Here is a 19,828-nt window from a genome sequence, read left to right as displayed (position 1 = left end):
TGACAAAATGCAAGAGCACATCTGGCAAGAAGAATGAGATAGCACCAGCTTCCTTGAGGTTGACCGAGTGATGCAGCTGGTGTGGGAAACAGGCACGGTCAGTTACGGTGGTGGGAAGAGTGAAAAGGCTGTGAGGGCATAGCAACCATTTAATCATAGTAATATACTATGCAACATATATATGTAACACCCATAAAGTAATTTCCTTTTATCTGCAGTTGTTGACTCTGAATTCTTGGGCATTCATGTGTGTGAATCTCTGTGTGTGAGGAATGGGATTTCTTTGGCATGTACAATTTGGGTCAGTTGCTCTTCCTCCACTTCCAACCCTAAATCTGTTGATTCAAATATCTGATGAATTGGGAGAACTGGTCCCAGAGACTGTGAGTAACAAGTCACACTGTGACATGACTCAGACAGCTGATGAAATTTTTCACGTAAGAGGCCATTATTTTTAGTTACCTGTAACCTGGATTAACATCATAAGAGTTGAGATAGGCAGCCCTGAAATTTTGAATTAAAAGTGGCACTGATTGCTACCACACCAACAGCCCACGGCAGTGAGCTGCCAGGCTCTTGCCAAAAGGGTGAAGGCATCCCCATTCCTGCTCCAAACATACAAAGACTGAATTGACAGTGAGAAAATCACTTTAACACAAAGCTTGTCTGTGCATAAACACATCTAGGAGCTAGTCATTCACAATTTGGGAGAATGAATCCTATTCTGCCATTAGTACAAGGTACAGAGAATACATTGTGGGATAACATTTTTGTTGAAGTAATTTTGTCTTTGAAAACTTCTACTGCCTTGCAACCATTAATAAAAAAGAGTTGTAGGTATAAAGAATTGTGGCCATTAGAAATCAGTGATGCATTCTGTGCCAGGAGTCACCAGTTAAATTTCCATTTGAATTCAACAAAAGGGATGGACTGTATCATTGCTGAGTTTAATCTGGAGACAAGCAATTACACGGATTCTCTGATGTGCTGAGTTGTGCCTCCTGGCAAATGACTGACCTGGGGTGTGGCGTCGTGGTTTCTTCCTTGACTTGTCAGGTGTCCCTTCATTTTCCTGGCATAAGGTCGTAGTGCTGCAATTCCCCCTGCACAAGGCTTGGTTCCCATCTGAGTGCAGCAGCCATGAGAAGGGAAGGTGTCATGGTTGCCTGATGGGATGGGCTCTGCTGTCCATCCTGGGAGCCACCTTCAGCACCCAGAGTCTTGCCAGCCACTGCTATCCTACCCTCCTCTGAAGGTGCTGAGATTTTTATGATGCCCAGTAGGCTCAGTCAGACAAATTAGGACAACTTTTGAAAGAAAGGCTATGGAATAATCCTGGATCAGCTTCAAAGAGATTCTTGGCTTTTTTTTTATTTTAATGCCTTTTTTTTTTTTTTTTTTAATTTGTTACTCCACCAGTCATTCAGTGGTATTAATATTTGAATTTTGGCCAAATGTGTGGTGTTTTCTGAAGCTTGAGGGTAGACATCAAAGACTGCTGAAAGAGGAACTAGACATATACTTTTGCAATTAACTGTGCTGACTAGAACTAGGACTAGGACCCTAACTCAAAATCTTAGAAGACCTGTTGTGCTTGGTATAGGCTAATCTTCAAGAGAGAAAAAGGATCCTGTCTAACTGTTCCTGAATTGTTACCGATAATTCAGCGCATGCTTTCACACAGTGAAGTTAGAGCTGCTTGGCTTACAGTGGAAAAATACTGAAAAAAAAATCCATTTGCTGAAGCACAATGGAATAGTTTTGTGGGGTTTTTAAAGGTTTGAACACAAGCCATCAAGTGGGAAAAATGGGTTGTATCAACTTTGTTGGAAAACAAAGGTGCTTAGAAACACAAGTTGATTTTTGTGTTCCTTTAAAAGAAATCTAACTCCTGTGTAAATGAGCTGAAGTGATTTCCAAGCAAATTCCTTGCCTCTGTTTTATCATCAGCAGGTTTTTAAAGTTAAAAAGAGATATGCCTGTTCACTTAATCTGACTGACAGACATTTACCACATATGGCAGCTTTTATTCTTTCTTATGCTTCCAGAGCAAGGATATAACTAGATAAAAGTATTTCTGAAGATTTCTAATGCAAAGGAGATTTGAATTTTGCTAATGTCAGTGCAAATCAGAGGTCATTCTCTTAGAGCTGAGAGAGCTGCACAGACATAAGGAAAAGAAATTAATTATAATTTCCAGAGAGCACTGTATCCATGAACATGTCCTTTCTCATCTCCCTTGTATTTGTTGCATTATAACAGTCAGTGACAGAATTAAGGTTGTCCAGATTTTTCTGTTATTAACAAAACAATAAAAAAAAAATCAGAGCAAATTTGAAGGCTAAGATTTATGTACTGTTAATGTGATTACCTGTTGCTGGCCTTGGCCTTTCTGTTATCTTTCACACAGAAGATTGCCTGCAAGAGAGCAAAATAAAAATGGTGTGGTCAGATGTAATTTCCCCTCATCTGTAGCTCCTTAGTTGTGACAAAAACAGTGTAGGAGGCAGGCCCAATAAAAGCACTGCTGGCAAGATATTGTATTGAAGACTTCAATATTTGGATTACAACCCCAAATATATAAACATAGACACCCATTTCCTCTTAATGCCTCTACCATTCATGGCAATGCATCCACACTGGCTGTGCTTTCAAAAGTAGCTGCCCTTTGATGCTATGCCTTCCCAAGCAGCCCAGCTGAAGTCACAAAGGGAAAAATCCCCTTCATTCCCTAGAAAACAACCCACCATTAACTTCTCCAGGTTCCTCCCACTAAGAAATGGAGACAGAAGGATGACTGGTTTTTACCTCTGCTTATTCAGCTTTGGAGACTTAAATTGTTTTGTCCAGATTTGAAATTGTGGGTGGGTTTTTATTTCAATTAAGCCTTATGTGCTATCTCTGGTAGGAACTTCAAAGTTCTTTGGTACTTTTTTGTGAATCTTTTAAGTTTTGGCAACAGTACCATGTATATTGCTTTAGGCGCTCTGTTCAAAAACCTGGAGATTACAGATCAAGTAGCAAAGGCTTTCAGACTTCTCCTTCATATCCGCTCTGGTTTTTTTGTGCATTTATAAATACAGCCATTTCCTTTTTAAATAGGAATGAGCACTTATCAGTGGATATTTATTATAATAATTAGAATGACTGCCAAGATCATTTTGACTACAGAAATGCAAACCTTAAAAGAATACCTTTGAGTAATAGTTTATGCTGAATATCACCTGATGTTTTTTCTGAATTTGCCCTTAGTAAAATGAGTGAAAAAAGTGAAGCACATAAGGTTAAGCTAGATCACTGGAAATAAAATCGAAATGGGGGATGCAGGATAAGTTTACTCCAGTGATGTAACCCTGCTTATCAGAAAGCATGAAATACAATCTAAATGTTACAGATTTTCTAATAATAAGGAGAATATGCTGGTTATAGGTACATGAAGAGAAGGAGAGCTTCCTTTGACAGCATCACTTGTTCCTCACATTGTTTTGATTTTAGAAATCTGAAGTATAGAACTAAAATACTGGATTGTGTATATTTTGTATGTTCTGAAACTTTAGTATAAACTTTGTCACTTGCAAGAGATGGCACCCAAAGTTTCATAATGATGAATACATAGCTGTGACTCTGTTTTCAGTACCTCTGTATCTTGGGCAAATATATCAGTTTACAACATATCTGACTAATAATTAACACATACAGAGTCTTCCTAGAAACCCCTAGTCTACAGCTTTCTGTTCAGATTTCTTTCTGATTGCTAACTGGAGGTACTGCATCTAGAGTAAATGAATGTTTGCTGAGAAAGTAAAGGACAACAAGCCTGAAAAAAGGCTTCTAGAGGCACAAGAATGTGGCGCAAAATTCAGATATTGCTCTTATACAGCATTGCAAGTGAAGTTTCGATGGCAAAGCAGCTTGATTCTAGAAGAAATTTCCCCCGAGGACTTTACTCTGTAGAAGACAGTGGGTCTGCTAAGTGGAACAGGATTAACAGGAGTCTGTATCAGGGAAGTTCCTGCAGGATACGAGGCTGTTGCACAGGAAGAGATGATGACTGCAGCTTTACCATTGTCTCCAGGGGAGCTATATGTTACTGTGACCAGTACTGTACCTCAGGCTCTCCTGGGCCTGTAGACTGTTGTGCTGACTACTGGGATGTCTGCAACCACCCTGTGGAGCCCACCAGGTCAGAGGAGCCTTGGCCACTTCCAGCATGGGGTAAGTTGAGGGAAATGCTCAGTTGGCTTTAGTGCATCACAGTGAAAATATATATAGAATTAGAATTACTGATTAATCCTTAGAGTGTATACATCCTGAAAATGTCACTAAAGACATGTGGACAAAGACACTGAGTATGACATTGCAGTAAGAATTATACTTCCTGTTATTTCTTTGTCTCTAGGACATTAGCATTGATTTGATTATATTTCTCTTGGACAGACCCTTTGTTTTACTTGAAACTTCACAGAGAATAACCTCATTGGGTCAAAATTAGTGTAATCTCAACAAATTCAATAGGGTTTCATAGATTAACATGAGGTGAACAGCAAGCTCTAAATATTTGTGTCTATCAGTACAAACAAATCATCAACAAAACTGAGGGTTTTCCTGAATGATACTGCCCTGAGGTGTTCCGCAGTGGTTTTGATGCAGCATAGCTTTCACTTTTTCTGGAAACAGCTCAGGTGTGGGACTAAATGAGGGGGTGTGCTTACAACAAAGAGTAGGTGAAGGGATGCGTTTAGAACAAGGATTTGTGTCATATTTTAGTTTCTTACTAGTTAGTTTGCAGTGGAAGTCCCTCCAGAACTACTCTAAACTAAGTCTAATTATTTTTGGTACTAAAGATTGCAAAAAAACCCCCAAAACATGTGCAAAACAGCTGTTCCTCTCTTGGCTAGTGGAAAGGCCAGATCTCTGCTGGTGAGCAAAATACAGTATTGTGGATTTTAAGACTATGTAGCTTCTTACTGTCAGTGCACCAAATCTGGCCAAAGATGTAGAGAATGTACCAAAGTTTCAAAAGCCTAAAATCAACAAAATAATGCTGTGATTTTTTAAAATTAACCGTCTCTTTGCAATAACCTTGCTGCTTGCAGTTCAGCACTCAGAAGACAAGCTCTTCAGGAGGCTGTGCTCTTAGGCTCGCAGCCAAAACCTGATAAGTGGGAGTGACAGAAATGCTGCAAAACAAATTTGATTTTCCAAAGTGTTTCTAACCATCTAAAAGAATGTTCTAGGACTCCATGTAAATAAAGACATTTCCTTCATTTTTATTTGTGCAGTGGTGTATATTATTTTCGACGTGGGGTGTTTGTTGAGAGCTCTGCATAACCACATAGTTGCATTTCTGCTCCAGAGCTGACATCTGGTGAGTCTACTTTGGCAAACTGTCTCATGGAATTGGATCACTACAAAACCTGCAGCAGTTTGCCATGTAGTCACTGCCACAAGTCTACCTATAAAAGGTAGAAGTGTAACAGTGGCTTTAGATAAGGCAATAGGTGAGGGGTATATTTTTATTGCTTTTAATCCAATATTTTGCATTTGCGTGCACTGTTTTGTAACTCCTAACATACCTGCCAGAGGTAGTAATTATATTTACAGTATTCAAGTACCTTTATTTGTCCTATAGATGACTTTATACTATTTTAAAATATGTCATCTCACAAAAAATCCTGGTTCTCTGGTCTTTAAAGTGATAGAAAGTCTGCAGTTTTTAAAAATCTCTGTATTGGACATTCATTACATAAGTAGATAAAAGGGTAGAAGTAGAATAATAAAGCCAAAATAAAGTGGGGGGAAAAAAGTAACAAACAAAATAATCTCTAAAGAATCTTTCTAGAACTGAAATGTCTGAGGAATTGGAAAACAAAAAAGGTAAAACAAGTAGGACTGAATGCCTGAAGATTAAGCAAATCAGGAGGCATACTGAGAAATGACATAAGTATGTTAACTGACATTTAGCAACTGAGACTACACTTCTACCTTAGACTAAGGATTATTTAAGCACTTGAAGACCACATATGCCACAGTACTTTTTACCTGGAAGATCTTGATCTTTTTTGGTTGCCAGAGGTTTTGCTCTCAAAGCCTCCTGAATCATATTTCTTTAAATAAATCAATAAACTTGAAGTGTTTTACATGGGCTGGAATGTACAGCAATAAAACTGCTTGGTGGTTTATTTCTGGATCTCCACATATTCACTGACAGTGTACAGCAGAAACAAGCTACACTGTGACTTCTTCCATGGAGGTGCACCACGCTGGGGGTCAGTATTGATTTAACTATGTGGAACTGCTTTGACTCTGCCTTCATAAATCCAGCCTTCAGTTTATTTCTATGGCTTTCATGTGTAGTTTCAGAAGAAACTGCAGATTCCTGCCTTAGATACCAAGTGGAAGTTCAGGATCTTTTTATTATAGCAGTGTTTTAATTTTTGTTGTTAGAAGAACTTTTTGAGTTTTATCTCAGGACTGTATTTATTATTTATTTTATCTCTTTGTTTCAATTAGTCTGATGGTACAAAAAGCCCTGTCAAAATCCACACAGCGGATCTCACCCTGTTGGTGGTGTAAAAGTGACATCCAGTGAGTTTGCTAATTGCTTTTACATGACAGTCATGATCTGACCTACAAGGGAGTAAACCTGAAGATATTTCAGTGACAGAAGTACTCACACCACTGCTGGAGGCAAATGAAATAAGAACCATTAAGGGTATAAGAATGTTGGACTGGGAAGGAAGTCTCCATTTATCAAATGTTCTTCTTTTCAATAATGACTTGCACATCATAAAATCCCATTCACAAAGTCATCAAGCTGCATCTTCAAATTAATTAATTTCCCACTTAGTGTATTAGTATTCTGACCTAATACATTCAGAGCCAGACAACTTTGCTGTATTCTCATGTGTCTTTTAGCTTAGATATCTCTGTTGTCTCACTGGTGCCTCAGGCAGTACTCCTGGCCCTCAAAATATTAATTGGGCAAGGCTAAAGAAACTGCATGGTGTTAATCTTCAATTCCCTAGGTATACATCATTAGAAAGCTGCTTCTGTACTAGTCCAGGTTTGCATTTTATCTTGGGCACAGGCAGTGAGCCCTGCCAGCAGAGCTCCACTGAGGGTCTGTTCCATCTCTCAAATGCTGCATCAGCATTTCCTTCTCTTGATATTTTTGAAATATCTTGCTTGATCCTCCTTCCAGCAACTGTCTGATGCTGACATTGTGACAAACTGTGACAAACTGCGGCGCTTTGGTAATTTGCTTTGAGTATTCACTGAAAAACACCTCAGCTCTTAGCTGAAGTTGGATTAGAGCAGACACTTTGGGCCTTAGACTGCCTCGATGGAATTTATTTTACCTGTGCTATCTCTCATAGCCTAATGAACTACCAAAAGGGAAAGAAAGGCACTTACAGTTAATACATCACCTCTACTGCACTTCTGCACTTTGTTATGAAATTATGTAGGGCTTAGAGTGTGTGCTTCTGTCCTGGCAGTGAAGGAGGCGCAGGCAGCTGAGGTGTGCATGTGTGCGTGTGTGTCTGGGCAGACAAACTCCAGCCCTGGACATGAGAGCGGCATGATCTTCCTCACACTGGTGGTGGGGGGAAAAGCGTGGTATCATGCAAATATGAAGTCAGCACTGTGTTAAATCTTCTTGAAAATGGAGGCAAAGGGAGTCCAAACCCTCTCAGCAGGGGAAGAAACCTGATATTTGCAGGCTCACCTATCAGAACAGACTGGAAAATACAGACCCGTGTGAGAAGTGTACAATGTTTGTTACTGACTCAACCCAACACCCTGTGCAGGCATTCTGGATCATTATTCTACTGAAACTTTGACAATCCAATGCAGTGATGAAACTATTTATGTGAAAGATATTGAAAGACATACAAAATCTTTTCTAAGTGAAGTGTTATCACATAAAAAAAGTGAGAGGGATGTATTTTTTTTGAGAACTCACCACTCAATTTAGGTTTTATAGTGGGTTTTGGAGGGGGTATGAAACATACATTTGCCTTGAAATGTAATTGATCTCTCTGTTTTTCAAAGAGGAATTAATCTGGAAAGGAAAAAGAATTTATTACAATGGGTTTGGAATATTCACTAGTTTTTTAGATTCTATACCTGTAAAAACTTATTTATATTTTAATTGCCAATTAGAAAATAACTTTTATTAGAAAAATTTTCTTTTTACTACTGGAAAATAACTTTATTTGAAGAATTTTTTAAAAATTTATTTGTAAGATTGTAATTCTTCACTGGGTGTTTTAAATACTTTAAAATGCCTTCATTACTTGGAAGAAACTGGAACCATATTGCTGACTTTCAACTAAATAATTCAAGCATACTGCAGACAACCAATTAATACAATAGTAGCAAGAGTTTTCAGTAATTCGCTTGAAGAATTATTTTATTTTCACACATCTATATGTTATGTTGGCAGGTTGTTATAAAGATGGCCGATATTACGGAGAAGGAACAATAATTAAAGACAACTGCAATTCCTGGTAATGTCTCAGAGAACAGCAAATTGAATTTTATCTAGCATATGTCACGAAACAGTAATTAAGGTAGAGAGCATCTTGAAATTCATATTAAAAATGTAATCAAATCAAAATGGCTGCAAAAGTAGTGCTAAGTGTTAAGGTTTTGTGGAAGTAGATTATAGTCCCCTTAAAAGCATGGCAAGAGGGAAACTGAACTTTCTAATCAAGATATAATATTAGACTATTAAAATCTCCTCCTCACTGGCCTAATTATTTTCCTGCTCAGTCAAACATAAATTGAAATGGTTTCAGTCTAGACCTGGGCATTGACCTGAATGCAGACCAAACAAATATAATTAAACTTTATGGGATCCTTCCTCCTTGTTTGTTTGTGTTTTTTTTTTTTTTTTTTTTTTGTTTTGTTTGTTTGTTTGTTTGTTTTGTTTGTTTGTTTGTTTTTGTTTTGTTTTGTTTTGTTTTGGCTTTTTTACATGAGTAAGAAGAGATTACATTAACTTGTAAGGGAAGGATATATATATAAAAATACATATAAAGATACACTATATATGTATATGCATTTATGTGGGAAGGGGGGAATTGTTTGAGCACCCTTTTCTCTGCCTTGGGACAGAAGCAGACAGTGCAGGCAGGGGAGCTTTGCTCTCAGCCCTGGCAGTTGGCTGCCTGAGCTTTGCCTCTCCAAAAACCAGCCCCACACTGGAGGGACTGGAGCCCCAAGGCAGTCCCAGAGCTCCAGCTATGCCCAAACAGGGCTGAAGCTTGCCCAGGGTCCTTGGAGCAAGGTATCTGGGGCCACAAAACCCTTTCTGGGTTTCCAGAGTAAAACTCCCTAAAAACATCACATTTTTTCAGCAATTCAACATCAACATCACATTCCCTGGTTTGATCTTACAAAGATGGAAGCAAAATTTTTCAGATATGACCTTTCTAACAAGCTGTAAACCTTCCCAGCTTGTTCCAGTTCATTAAAGTGGTGAAGCAGGAAGAAATGACGCTATGTTTTCATAAACACTGTGTGACAATTATATAGTTCATACTTCTTTCCCCCTCCATCTGCCTTCTGCTGTTAAAGTGCATGTTTTTCCTTTGACAGTTCTTTTTTTTTGGTTGTTGTTTAATGATATTCTTGTCCTTTCAGCAAATGTTTCAACAGTCTCTGGGAATGTTCAACAGACGTATGCCTTGTTCGCCAAGACTTAATTCAGCACATCAATTCTGGAGATTATGGGTGAGAACCCTTTTATTTTAGAGTTCTGTTATGCATCACAGTATTGCTCATTGTGTGCATGTGCTAATTACAAGGTATGCAGTCCTTCTCCAAATACATTACAGCAATTTGACAGTAAGTGTGCATTTGTGAAACTTTCCTAATGTACTGGCAGATTACAAAGCTTTAAATAGAAAGATACTGAACATCTCATGCTAGTAAGAGTTACTCTAAACATCTATCTAAAATATTTTCCAAATTTAGAACAAATTTTTTCTCTGAAAACACAATTTGCATCATCTTCCCTTATTCTTCATTGTGTTTATTACTTGGGATAGATATTTAAAGTAATTTTTTCTCCTCCCTTGAGACCACTGTTCCATGTTACAGGACTCTAGGTAGCACTGGAAGAGGAGAAGATGGGCCGAATGGGGAACAAGTTATGAGAACTTTGTGGGGCTTTGTGCGGGTGTTTCTCTTGCTAATAATCTCATTGCCCTAGCTAGTGCATGGAGATTAGGGACCCCAGTACTGGATCTGTGCCTTTGGAGACTGCTGGCTCTTTACTGACAGAGACACAGGGGCAGCCTCCCTGGGATCTGGGGTACCAAATTCACGAATGAAGGCTGTCCAGATTTTAAACTGTCATGAGTGCTGAAATACTTCACAGGAGACTTTTAAACCAACTGAATGAAGATAAACAACCAAGTTAGGCCCCTGGAGCCTTAACCTGTCTCTTGTCAGTGGTGAGCAATGAGGTTTGTCACAGGGTGACAGGTGAGGTATGGCTCAACCTGTCCATATGCTTGCACTTTTCACTGACCACAGGGAGACCAAGAACAATGAGGCTTCTTTGGGCAGCATGAATCCCACTCCTTGTTCTTCATATAAAAGCAAGAAAGGAACGGGTTAAGAGAATGCTCGCTCTCCTGTCACTCAGCCCTTATCCAGTAATGAATTTCAGTGTGTTCCAAATGTGTATGGCTGCAAGGGTGTGTTTTTTTTGTTGTGCATATAGTTTGCATGTCAGCACTACAATGTGAGCTGAGTGCACCTGAGAGTAGCGAGGGAATACTTAGAGAACCATGGGGAGCCCTTCCTCTCACAGCGGCTATTGGTATAAAACTCGGGCAGAAGGTGTCAGCTGGGCTTTCTGCTGCGTTCAACAGTACCTCTCTTCTGGTGCACCAGAGCATGAAGGCGCACTGTAACTCACTACATGAGGCTGTTAGTTGTCTGTGGGAATCTGGGCTGGAGCAAGATTTGAGTATAACTTCAAGAGTACAATAATATTTTGACTGAGCATCTTGTTTTCCAATACTGCCCTGGAGTATTTCATGCTCATGTCCTGCAGGCTGATGTGATGCTGACCCCAAATCACACTATTCATATAGCGCTGTGTTGCTCCATCTTACACTTATCTGCAGTGGAAGAGCCCATAGTAAATATTTTCTCATGTATATTGAATACAAGGTTTTGAAATGTGGTTTCAAAAATTTATTTCTGGATGCTTTTGCTAGTTGTACTCTTAAATGAGCAATGTGTTAATGTGAGTGATATCTCTAACGTGGGTCTTTGGTTTTCATCTGTGAGGAAGATGGAAAGCTGACAACTACAGTCAGTTCTGGGGAATGACAGTGGAAGAAGGTTTCAAAAAGCGCCTGGGCACCTTCCCTCCATCTCATTCTTTACTGAATATGAGAGAAGCTCCAGTAAGTGTCATGTACACTTGTTAATTTTTGTAAATAACTTTATCACATGGAAAAATAAATGTGGACTATTATAAGAGTATGGTTCAGGGTTTTGGCACTGAATGTTTCTATGTTGAATATGATGCTCCTGGAACAGTTCTACAAGTCATAGAATGTCTGGCCCTATTGACAGAAATCAAACAAGGAGGAGCAACAGAAAATCCTAATAACTGTGAAGCTCTGCAGCAATATTAACATATCATTGTAGTTCACTTCTTTAAGAGGACTCCATACTAATCTCTCAATTTTCTAATCATTGCAGACATAGCTGTAACCACAGAAAAATAAATCTGGGCATAGTTCATTAGGGCTAACAGCTGAGACTTCACAGCCATCTTTGACAGAAGCTGTGAAACTTGTTTTGGACCAGCTTTCTAAACCTCTTGGCCATGGCAATTTTCATGACAGCTAGATTAAATTTCCTATCATTTATTTATTTATTTATGCTAAAATTGGTTCTGCGGCAAAGCAAACATACTTTAAGTTATGTATGTAGCTTAAGCAATTTAAGAAAAAATACAAGTTATTGAATCCAGAGTGATTTTTCCAATGCTTTGGATCAGTTGCTTAGTTTCTTTCTTAGAGGACAATTTATGGAAATCACAGACCAAAAAATCCCCCACCTAACTAGCTCACCAGAGTGAAATTAGAAGAATTGCAAGTATAAATCTATACGTCCAAGGTTTGCAAAAGCATTAAGTATAACAGGTATTTATCTTTGGCTTCTGTGGAGTTCAGGCAATGATGCCATTTGATTACCTATTAAAAGTCAATCATTGATGCTTATATATGTGTTGTGGTGTTGCCTAAAATTGAAAGAAAACTTTCCAAACATTATTAAAGGCGGTAATATAAAGAGCAGTTATTTAATGAAAGCTTTCAGGTGCACAAAATATCTATGTGCATGCCCAATATGGGATGTCCACAAATTTTGTATGTTTAATTAATTAGCATATCTAGCAAGTACATCCAATAGGAGGCCGGTTGCCCTGGTGTAGTGGTTTGGTCCAAAATACTCATTACTGTTTACCTTCTGTGAGATAAGAATAAGGAGAAACGCAAAGCAGGCACCAAACTTGAAAGAATATAAGGAAGTTTATTAACAGACGTAAAAGAAGAAAAAAAATCATACCACACCTTCAGAGCACTTCTCCTCCCCCCACCTTTCTCCCTTCTCCCAATGACAAAGTAAAAAGACAACCCTCAAGATGTTCAGTCTGTTTACCACTTCCATAATAACCTTGTTCAGTCCGTTTAGGAAGAGGAGTCTCTCTTGTCCATGCTATGAACACATTATCACAACGAGACAGCCACCCGGGTTGGTTCTCTTCTCGCATGTGAGTCCCTTCCCCCAACTTGCAGCTTTTCCCACAACTGCTTTCGAGGGTCCACTCTTGCAGGTTTTTGGGGTACAATTTTAAGGTTGAGCCATTCAGAAACAAAAGTTCTCTTCACCCATCTCTGGGAGCATTTAATCTCTAAGAACAGAGGCCCTTCTCCTTCCCTGGGAGCAAAGGGTCTTCCTCATCTTCATCTTTAGGACTATCTCTGAGAGCATCTCTAGGAACTGAGGTTTTCTCCTTTCCCATTTGGAACAAAAGTCCTCATCGTTTCCATCTCTCCCTGTTCAAACTTCTCATGAAATTACAGCTGCATCAACATCTGCCTATCTCAGCGCAGGTGCTTTTGCTCACAAGTACAAGTTGAACACTCCACCCCCCATGCCTTCATGAAATTACAATGGGTACTCTGATACATCATAGCTTTACAACAGAATTTCAGCTTTAAGCATCTTCTCTTTCTCTTCCCTCAGGTTTTCAGCTCTTCACAGCACTAAAAGGGTTAATCTCACCTCGGCCTTGCAGCTGGAATGAAGCTTATTGCTGTTGGTCACCTGGCCTCTGCCGGACAGCGGTGCAGCTTCAGCTGAATCTTGGCCGCAGTGGAGAGGGGGAGCCGGGCTGCTCTGGCTGCCCACAGCCCTGCTGTGGGGGGGTTCCATGGCTGGAACAGGCCCATTGGCTCCAGGATGGCCATGGCCCGGCCCGGCCTGGCCTGAGCAGGGCCTGGCCGGGCCTGCTGGCCCCTGCACGGGGCCTGCAGCCACCTGTGCCAGCGCCGGAAACAAGAGAGAGCTTGGGGGGGGGAGTTTGTCTCTTCTTAAGTGTGGATCACAGAGGCGGTCACAATTTTAAGTGGCTTAAAGAATTGTCCATATTCAAACTGGCCAGCTGATAGGTTCTATAGGTCACAGAGGAAGCTGTAAGCACCCCTTTGCAAGAACATCACTTCCGGGACTATCCTTGCTAACCCATGACACCTGGTAACCCACCCTTGAGCCTGCCCCTTGGAGTCTCTCCAAGGGCTTCTTCACCCTGTATTTTGTTACGTCTCCTGGGTACTGGTGCAAAACAGGGTGTCCTTCTTAGAAATGCTTTTTTTGAAAATAAGACTAAACAGTGACACTGACCGTGCCTTAATTATGCCTCCCCTGATGGGGGAGAATTTTAGAGTCTTTCCCAGGAGTCTGAGAGATGAATGGGACCTTCAGCCTTCTCTGCTTTCTAATAGTTGTTTATTAAGTCTTATCAGAGAAATAGAGCCACTTAACGTGACCCAGACATAGCACAGAGCAGAGAATGCAGGAGAATGCCTAATTATCAAGATTTACACAGTCTTTTAAAGATGAATCACCCAATGAAATCTTAAAACGAAAGATATTTTCACTTTTCCACCAATGTATAAGAAATCTTTTTGTCACACAGACAAGAACTGCAGAATTCTTTATCCAATCATCCCAAACTACTTCTACTGCAGAATATGGAGTAGTAGTAGAAGAAGAAGAAGGTCTGGAGAACAACAACAACAACCCTCCCTTTTGAAGTTTTTTGCTTTTATCTACTTACTATATTTAAAAACCCAAATCCTCTAAGTTTTTCACCTTGTGACAATCTTACATAATATTCTATCACCTAGTTCACACTAGTGTAGATTCTGATTCTTCCCAGAGGGTAGGCAATTTTCTCCAAGGACGAATGTCAAAAACAGTGTTGTCCAGGGGGGTAGAACCCTTCAAGACAGGCAGAGAAGTATTCTCTGCACTCTGGGTTCCCACAAACAGAATTTTGAGAAGGTAGCATAAATGTGTGAGAGAGGGTAATCTACTATTGTAGGGTGTGAGAAAGCATGAAAAATTATACAGCTATATACCAAAAATCTACAAAGCTTCAAATATATAAATATCTATATATATAAAAAAGCTAAAAATCTTTAGGCATCAGTGGCAGAAGGATTTCCACATGATGGAAAGCCCTGTGTGACAGCATTGCAGAGCTGCCACTTGAACAGGTTTTGGGGAAAGAGGGAATGGCCTCTGCAATAATTTTAGCAGTCCTAATCCTTTTGCTTGCTTCAGACTCATTCTATGTTGCACAGAATGCCAGCTCCCTGCAGCAGTATGGAGAGGCATTGGGCTAGGGCCCAGATTGGCCAGCTCAATCAAAATTACACTGTGAAGGGTTCCCAGAGCAAGAAGTGGACAGGAATCAAGCTTTGGAGTTTTGCCTTGTAGGATTTTCTGGACTACTCTTTGCAGCCAAAGATGGATCATTTCACTGGAAGATGGCAGGTCAAAATAAGACAATGGCATAAAAGAATTTAATCCAGTATTTAGGTAGGTGTCTGCCTTAAGTCATCGGTGAACTGCACTGAGGCTCAAAAGAGTCAGATTGATTTGCTGGTTTTGGCTTTTTCCTTGAGGGATACAATGTGGTGCTTATATAGCACGGGAGAAAAAAAGGATGTCATCAGAGGCTGATATCTCCATTACTAGGTATCTAGCTAGGTGAAACAAATCCCACCTAGGAAAACAGGAAAGCGGTTTCAAGAAATTCTTTACGATACTTCCTTTCCTCCATTCAGTTTGGAGTCGCTGTTTACTCAGCAGTCCTGCATTACATCCAACCTATTGAATCATTGTTATTAAGCTTCCTGCAGCTACTTCACTGCTATGCTTCTTACAACCTTTCTTCCACTGATAAATTTCTCAGTCACATTTTCTCTGTCTGCTGTCTCAAGAAATCTATGAGCCACAAACCAACTCCCTTTGGCACTGCCAGACACCCAAGGAGATTCAGTGGATTTTTCTCCAGAAATCCAGCTTTGCACATTCATGCATTAAGCCGTCAGGAGACTTCTTTACATGTTGCTGGAACCACATACTTTCCACAGGATTCTAAGAAATCTTTCTACTTACAAAGGCAAAAATTATAAAATAATATTCTCTGTATGACTTTCTCAGCTTCTGGAAAATTCTTTCAGCTTGCATAAAATGGGTCTCAGTTGTACCTGAGCCCATTTCCTACCTATGGCTTCTCTTCAGAATTATTAGAACTTCCTTGCTTTTAGCCCTATGGTTTCTGTCTTAGCTAGTGGTGATATAAAAATATTTTTCCCTGAAGTTTCCTATGAAGTTCCAAATTTCTCTGATTTTGTCCCCTTCTGTAGTTTCCCAGAAGAATATAATCTCTTTAGTGTCATTGTACTGCCTCAGGAATTACCTGTCTTTGCCACATTTTAATACTTCACAACAACACTTAAAAATGACAGTTTCCTTCACTAATAGGCAGATCCATATCTATCATCACTGCACCATCCAACAATTTCGTAGCATGCATTGGGCTCATCAGGGGATACATCAATCGATTCTTCCAACTGGCAAAACAAAAGAAGCCATGGAGACAAGTTCCAGGCACTTTCAAAGAAAAATATCTTACCAGATTTTTATGGACTATTGCCCCTGTTTCACCTTTCCTGAATAATTTTCTGTCACTGATACACAGCGAAGCACACTCACACATTTACAACATCCCAAGTGATTCAAAACTGGTGAGTTTCCATGACAGTGTTTCCATTAAGCTTCACCTATAACTAAGTGAAAACTCAGAATAGGGTAAAAGAGAGATGAATAAAAAACCTCAGAAATAATGACTTTTTAATATTTTTCAGAGACGCTTCTCAAATCTTTATGGCTTAACCTTTAAGTGACTTTGTTGAGTACTAATTCACTTGCAGGCTGATGTACTAGTTACTTACTGTGGATAAACTGGTACTAATTAAATAGTCATGCATTCTATGGGATTATTACTGCCTTTCCCATTTTGCAAGTCACAAAACTAAACATCCACATATTTAGTGGTTAAAAAACTACAATTAGTGTTCAGGAGTTTTGGGCTTGTACTGACCTGATTAACTGGTAGCTCTGGTACTGTAGAAATAAATCCGAAATCTGCAGCACCATTCATTAAATACAAGGGTTTTTGGTTTTTTTGGTTTTTTTTTTTTTTTTGACAAAAACCGTTTATTCAGCATGCTTCTGATCTATTATTAAGGGGAAAAAAAGATAGCTTCTGGTATGTAAGAGCCTGATGTTCCAAATTATTTTCTGTTGTCTTTTGGGGATACTTGAGAAAAACATTTTTGTGTAGAAGGGGCTTCTTACTCAAAAGCACGGGAGAAAAAGTTTAAAAATATTAAGCTTTTCTGTGCTAACAATTTTACAAGTATAGCACAATCAAATCCCAGCAGTGTCCAAAAAGTTTGCTTCTGGAAAAGAGATTTTTTAGTTGTTTCTTTGACTGTCTAACTGCAAATAAATCTTCATAGGATTAATTCAAATTAAACAGTGTGACAGATCTACATGTCATCTTAGGGAAATCACAAACTTCCTGAAGTTTGTCTTAGAGCTTTTAAAAGTTCTGCTACTAATAAAAGACTATACCTGCTCAATAAGGTGATGCTTTTGTGTGGAAGGGAAGTTTAACATGATGGTACATTAGAATACCTAAAAGACAACGATATGGAGCAAGAACTAAATCTGAACTGAGGGCTCTTTGTTACATAGTATGGCTAGACCTGAGTGACAGACCAACAGCTAAGTGCACCACTAAAACTGTTTGACTCCTGACAAAGCTGAAACTCCTCCATCTGAGAAGGCATTTTCACTGCAGGAGACAGTGCAACCATTCTTGAAGTTCCATGTAGCACAAGAATAACCACCACACCTTTAAAACTACTGTGGTGCACTTTTGGTGGCATTCTGTTAGCACAAGTCCTGGCAAGAGGTACATTGCAATGGTAGGATGTGCACCCCTCAGCAACAAGATGCTCACCTAAATGCCATCTTACAAGAAAATGAAATACATAATTCAGTAATAAGGCACCATTTTTTTCACTAAATGTCTTGAAACTCAAAAAAACAATTGGAAAGTAGACAAAGTCCACCCTCTGTTCCACTGATATCCGGCTTTTCCAAGTAAAAACCCTCAGCAGTTGTAGTTGTCTTGCAAATAGAAGGTCATTCATGCCCATTTTGTCTTCACAAAGAAAATGATGTCCAGAATCTTTTTCCTCCATTAAAAAAAAAAAAAAAATTGCTTTCCCTCAGGGAAAGAAGTGTCCACATTTGCAAATTCATTTATCTCTGGCCTTTTTTCTTTAATTGGTCATCTATGTTTTCTGAAAAAGTCATAGTTCAAATTCAAGTGCTCTTTTATATCCTCTTACCTTTCTGCTTTGGCCAGGCTGCTAACTTCACTGCAGAGAGTACATAAAGGTTTAAAAATAGTTCACCAGTCATTCTGCTGATTGCCTTGTGCTGTCTGATGCTGGTCCATGGAGCATACACTGAGAAACTGTTGTCTAGACTTACTATTTGTCACAGAGCAGCAGTACTTCTCAATATCAGGGCAGCAATTTTTTCAGAAAAAAGCCAGTGTTTCTGGCTATGGGTCATTCCTGCATTTCTAAATGCCAAGGCTAAGGGTTAATGAGGGGTTTGCTCTGGGATTTACAATATGGGGCTTATAAATACATTGGCAGTAGGTTAGGAATACATAAAGTAATACATTGTCACAGACTGGAGATCTATTTAGAATTTTGCTTTTCTCAACTGCCTCTTTTGTAGTGAGGCATTGTAATGAGCATTGTAAGCAGCCATTACCCACATAATTGTGCTAAACATTTGCCAAATTTTGCTTTTTTACTGGTTGGTAGTGAACAGCCTCATCATATAAAAGAAATTCTATTTGTCTGGGATTTCTCCTGTATGTTTCATCTTCAAAGTAAATCTTGAGCTTGTTCTTACTCGCTAATAATGAACATAATGATAATTTGTCAAGTTACTCTTTAAATTAGTTGCTGCTTCCTAAGTGTCACTTGAAGTTGCAAGTCCCATGTATATAAACCTTTCGAAAAAGCAGACTTTTGAAACTGATTAATCAAAATACTGAAATTAATATTTTACCAAGGTTTATAAAATTTACTGGCCTTTTATGGGTGGAGGTGAGACTTTCAAAATCATTGAAGTGACGTAAGTGCTTGCAGTATTCTTTAATTGATTCAGGACTCGCAGCCTGCATCTAACCTGGTCAACCTAGAACCTCTGGGTCTGGGAATGCACACAGACTGTATCAATTTGCCTGTGGGGGCTGTATCCCAATCTAATGTCAGATACAGACCTGAGGTACAAGCTTCCTTTTTCCTTACCCACTTTTTCTCAGCTGGGGATTTGCTATGGCAAATCCAGACGTGCAAGCTGCATGGAGGCCCTGCTGTTTCACAGTGTACACAACAAAGTGATCTTGATACAGACAAAGGGCTAAAATTAGGTTCTCTGAAGAGTCCTAAAATAGTTTGAAATAACAGGCCTCAAATGTTTAAATTGTCTTAGCAATGTCTTAGATTTATGATTATAAATCACATAAACTATTCAGAAAAATGTTTAGCAAGGGTACCCAGAATCAGAAGATAAGTAAATTGAAGAACAGTAAGAGAATTTAAACAGGATAGAAGCCATAGGTCTTCAGGGTTTCTGCCTGCTTATGAGAAAGAAGCATCAGTGAGAGTTTTGCTTAGGAACAGATAATCTTATTTTGTATTTTGTATTTCCTTCTGGAAGTGATGTTATCAACAATTTTTTGAAACAGACTGATTGCATGGCTTAATACTGCAGTTCTCTGTGGCCATTCCTATTTCCTTGCACAATATAATCAATCATTCCATGAAGTTCAACACTAAAAACAAAAAAGGGTCAATGATTTTGATATGTTGAACACAGAGCAGATTATTAGCAGTTGTACCAGATGGCTCTTGCATATGCAAATATTTGTTCAAAGCTTGGAGGACTTTGGAGGAGGGCATAAATTAAGGCTGAGAGATGAAGGTGGCAGAAATGGCTGGCCAAATTGCTTTAGTGAGCAGACCATGAATTTTCATGAATTCACTATCAGATTGAAAAGCAGAAGAAAAATCACTGATTTTTATTCTGGAATGGGAATAAGTGCTTCCGATTAAATAAC

General features: G+C 39.1%; 1 protein-coding gene across 1 annotated transcript in view; it reads left to right on the top strand.

The window, feature by feature from the left end:
* Positions 1 to 3,730: 3,730 nt before the first annotated feature.
* Positions 3,731 to 19,828, top strand: part of TINAG (tubulointerstitial nephritis antigen) — a 44,150-nt gene continuing 28,052 nt past the window's right edge. The window contains exons 1-4 of the mRNA XM_069011419.1: positions 3,731 to 4,215; positions 8,450 to 8,513; positions 9,652 to 9,741; positions 11,318 to 11,432. Coding sequence (XP_068867520.1) covers positions 3,846 to 4,215; positions 8,450 to 8,513; positions 9,652 to 9,741; positions 11,318 to 11,432 — 639 coding nt within the window. The 5' untranslated portion in view covers positions 3,731 to 3,845. The remainder of the gene's footprint in view (positions 4,216 to 8,449; positions 8,514 to 9,651; positions 9,742 to 11,317; positions 11,433 to 19,828) is intronic.

Source organism: Aphelocoma coerulescens, chromosome 3, assembly GCF_041296385.1.
Source record: "Aphelocoma coerulescens isolate FSJ_1873_10779 chromosome 3, UR_Acoe_1.0, whole genome shotgun sequence".
Taxonomy (NCBI): Eukaryota; Metazoa; Chordata; class Aves; order Passeriformes; family Corvidae; genus Aphelocoma; species Aphelocoma coerulescens.
This window is presented reverse-complemented; position numbering and strand designations above follow the sequence as displayed.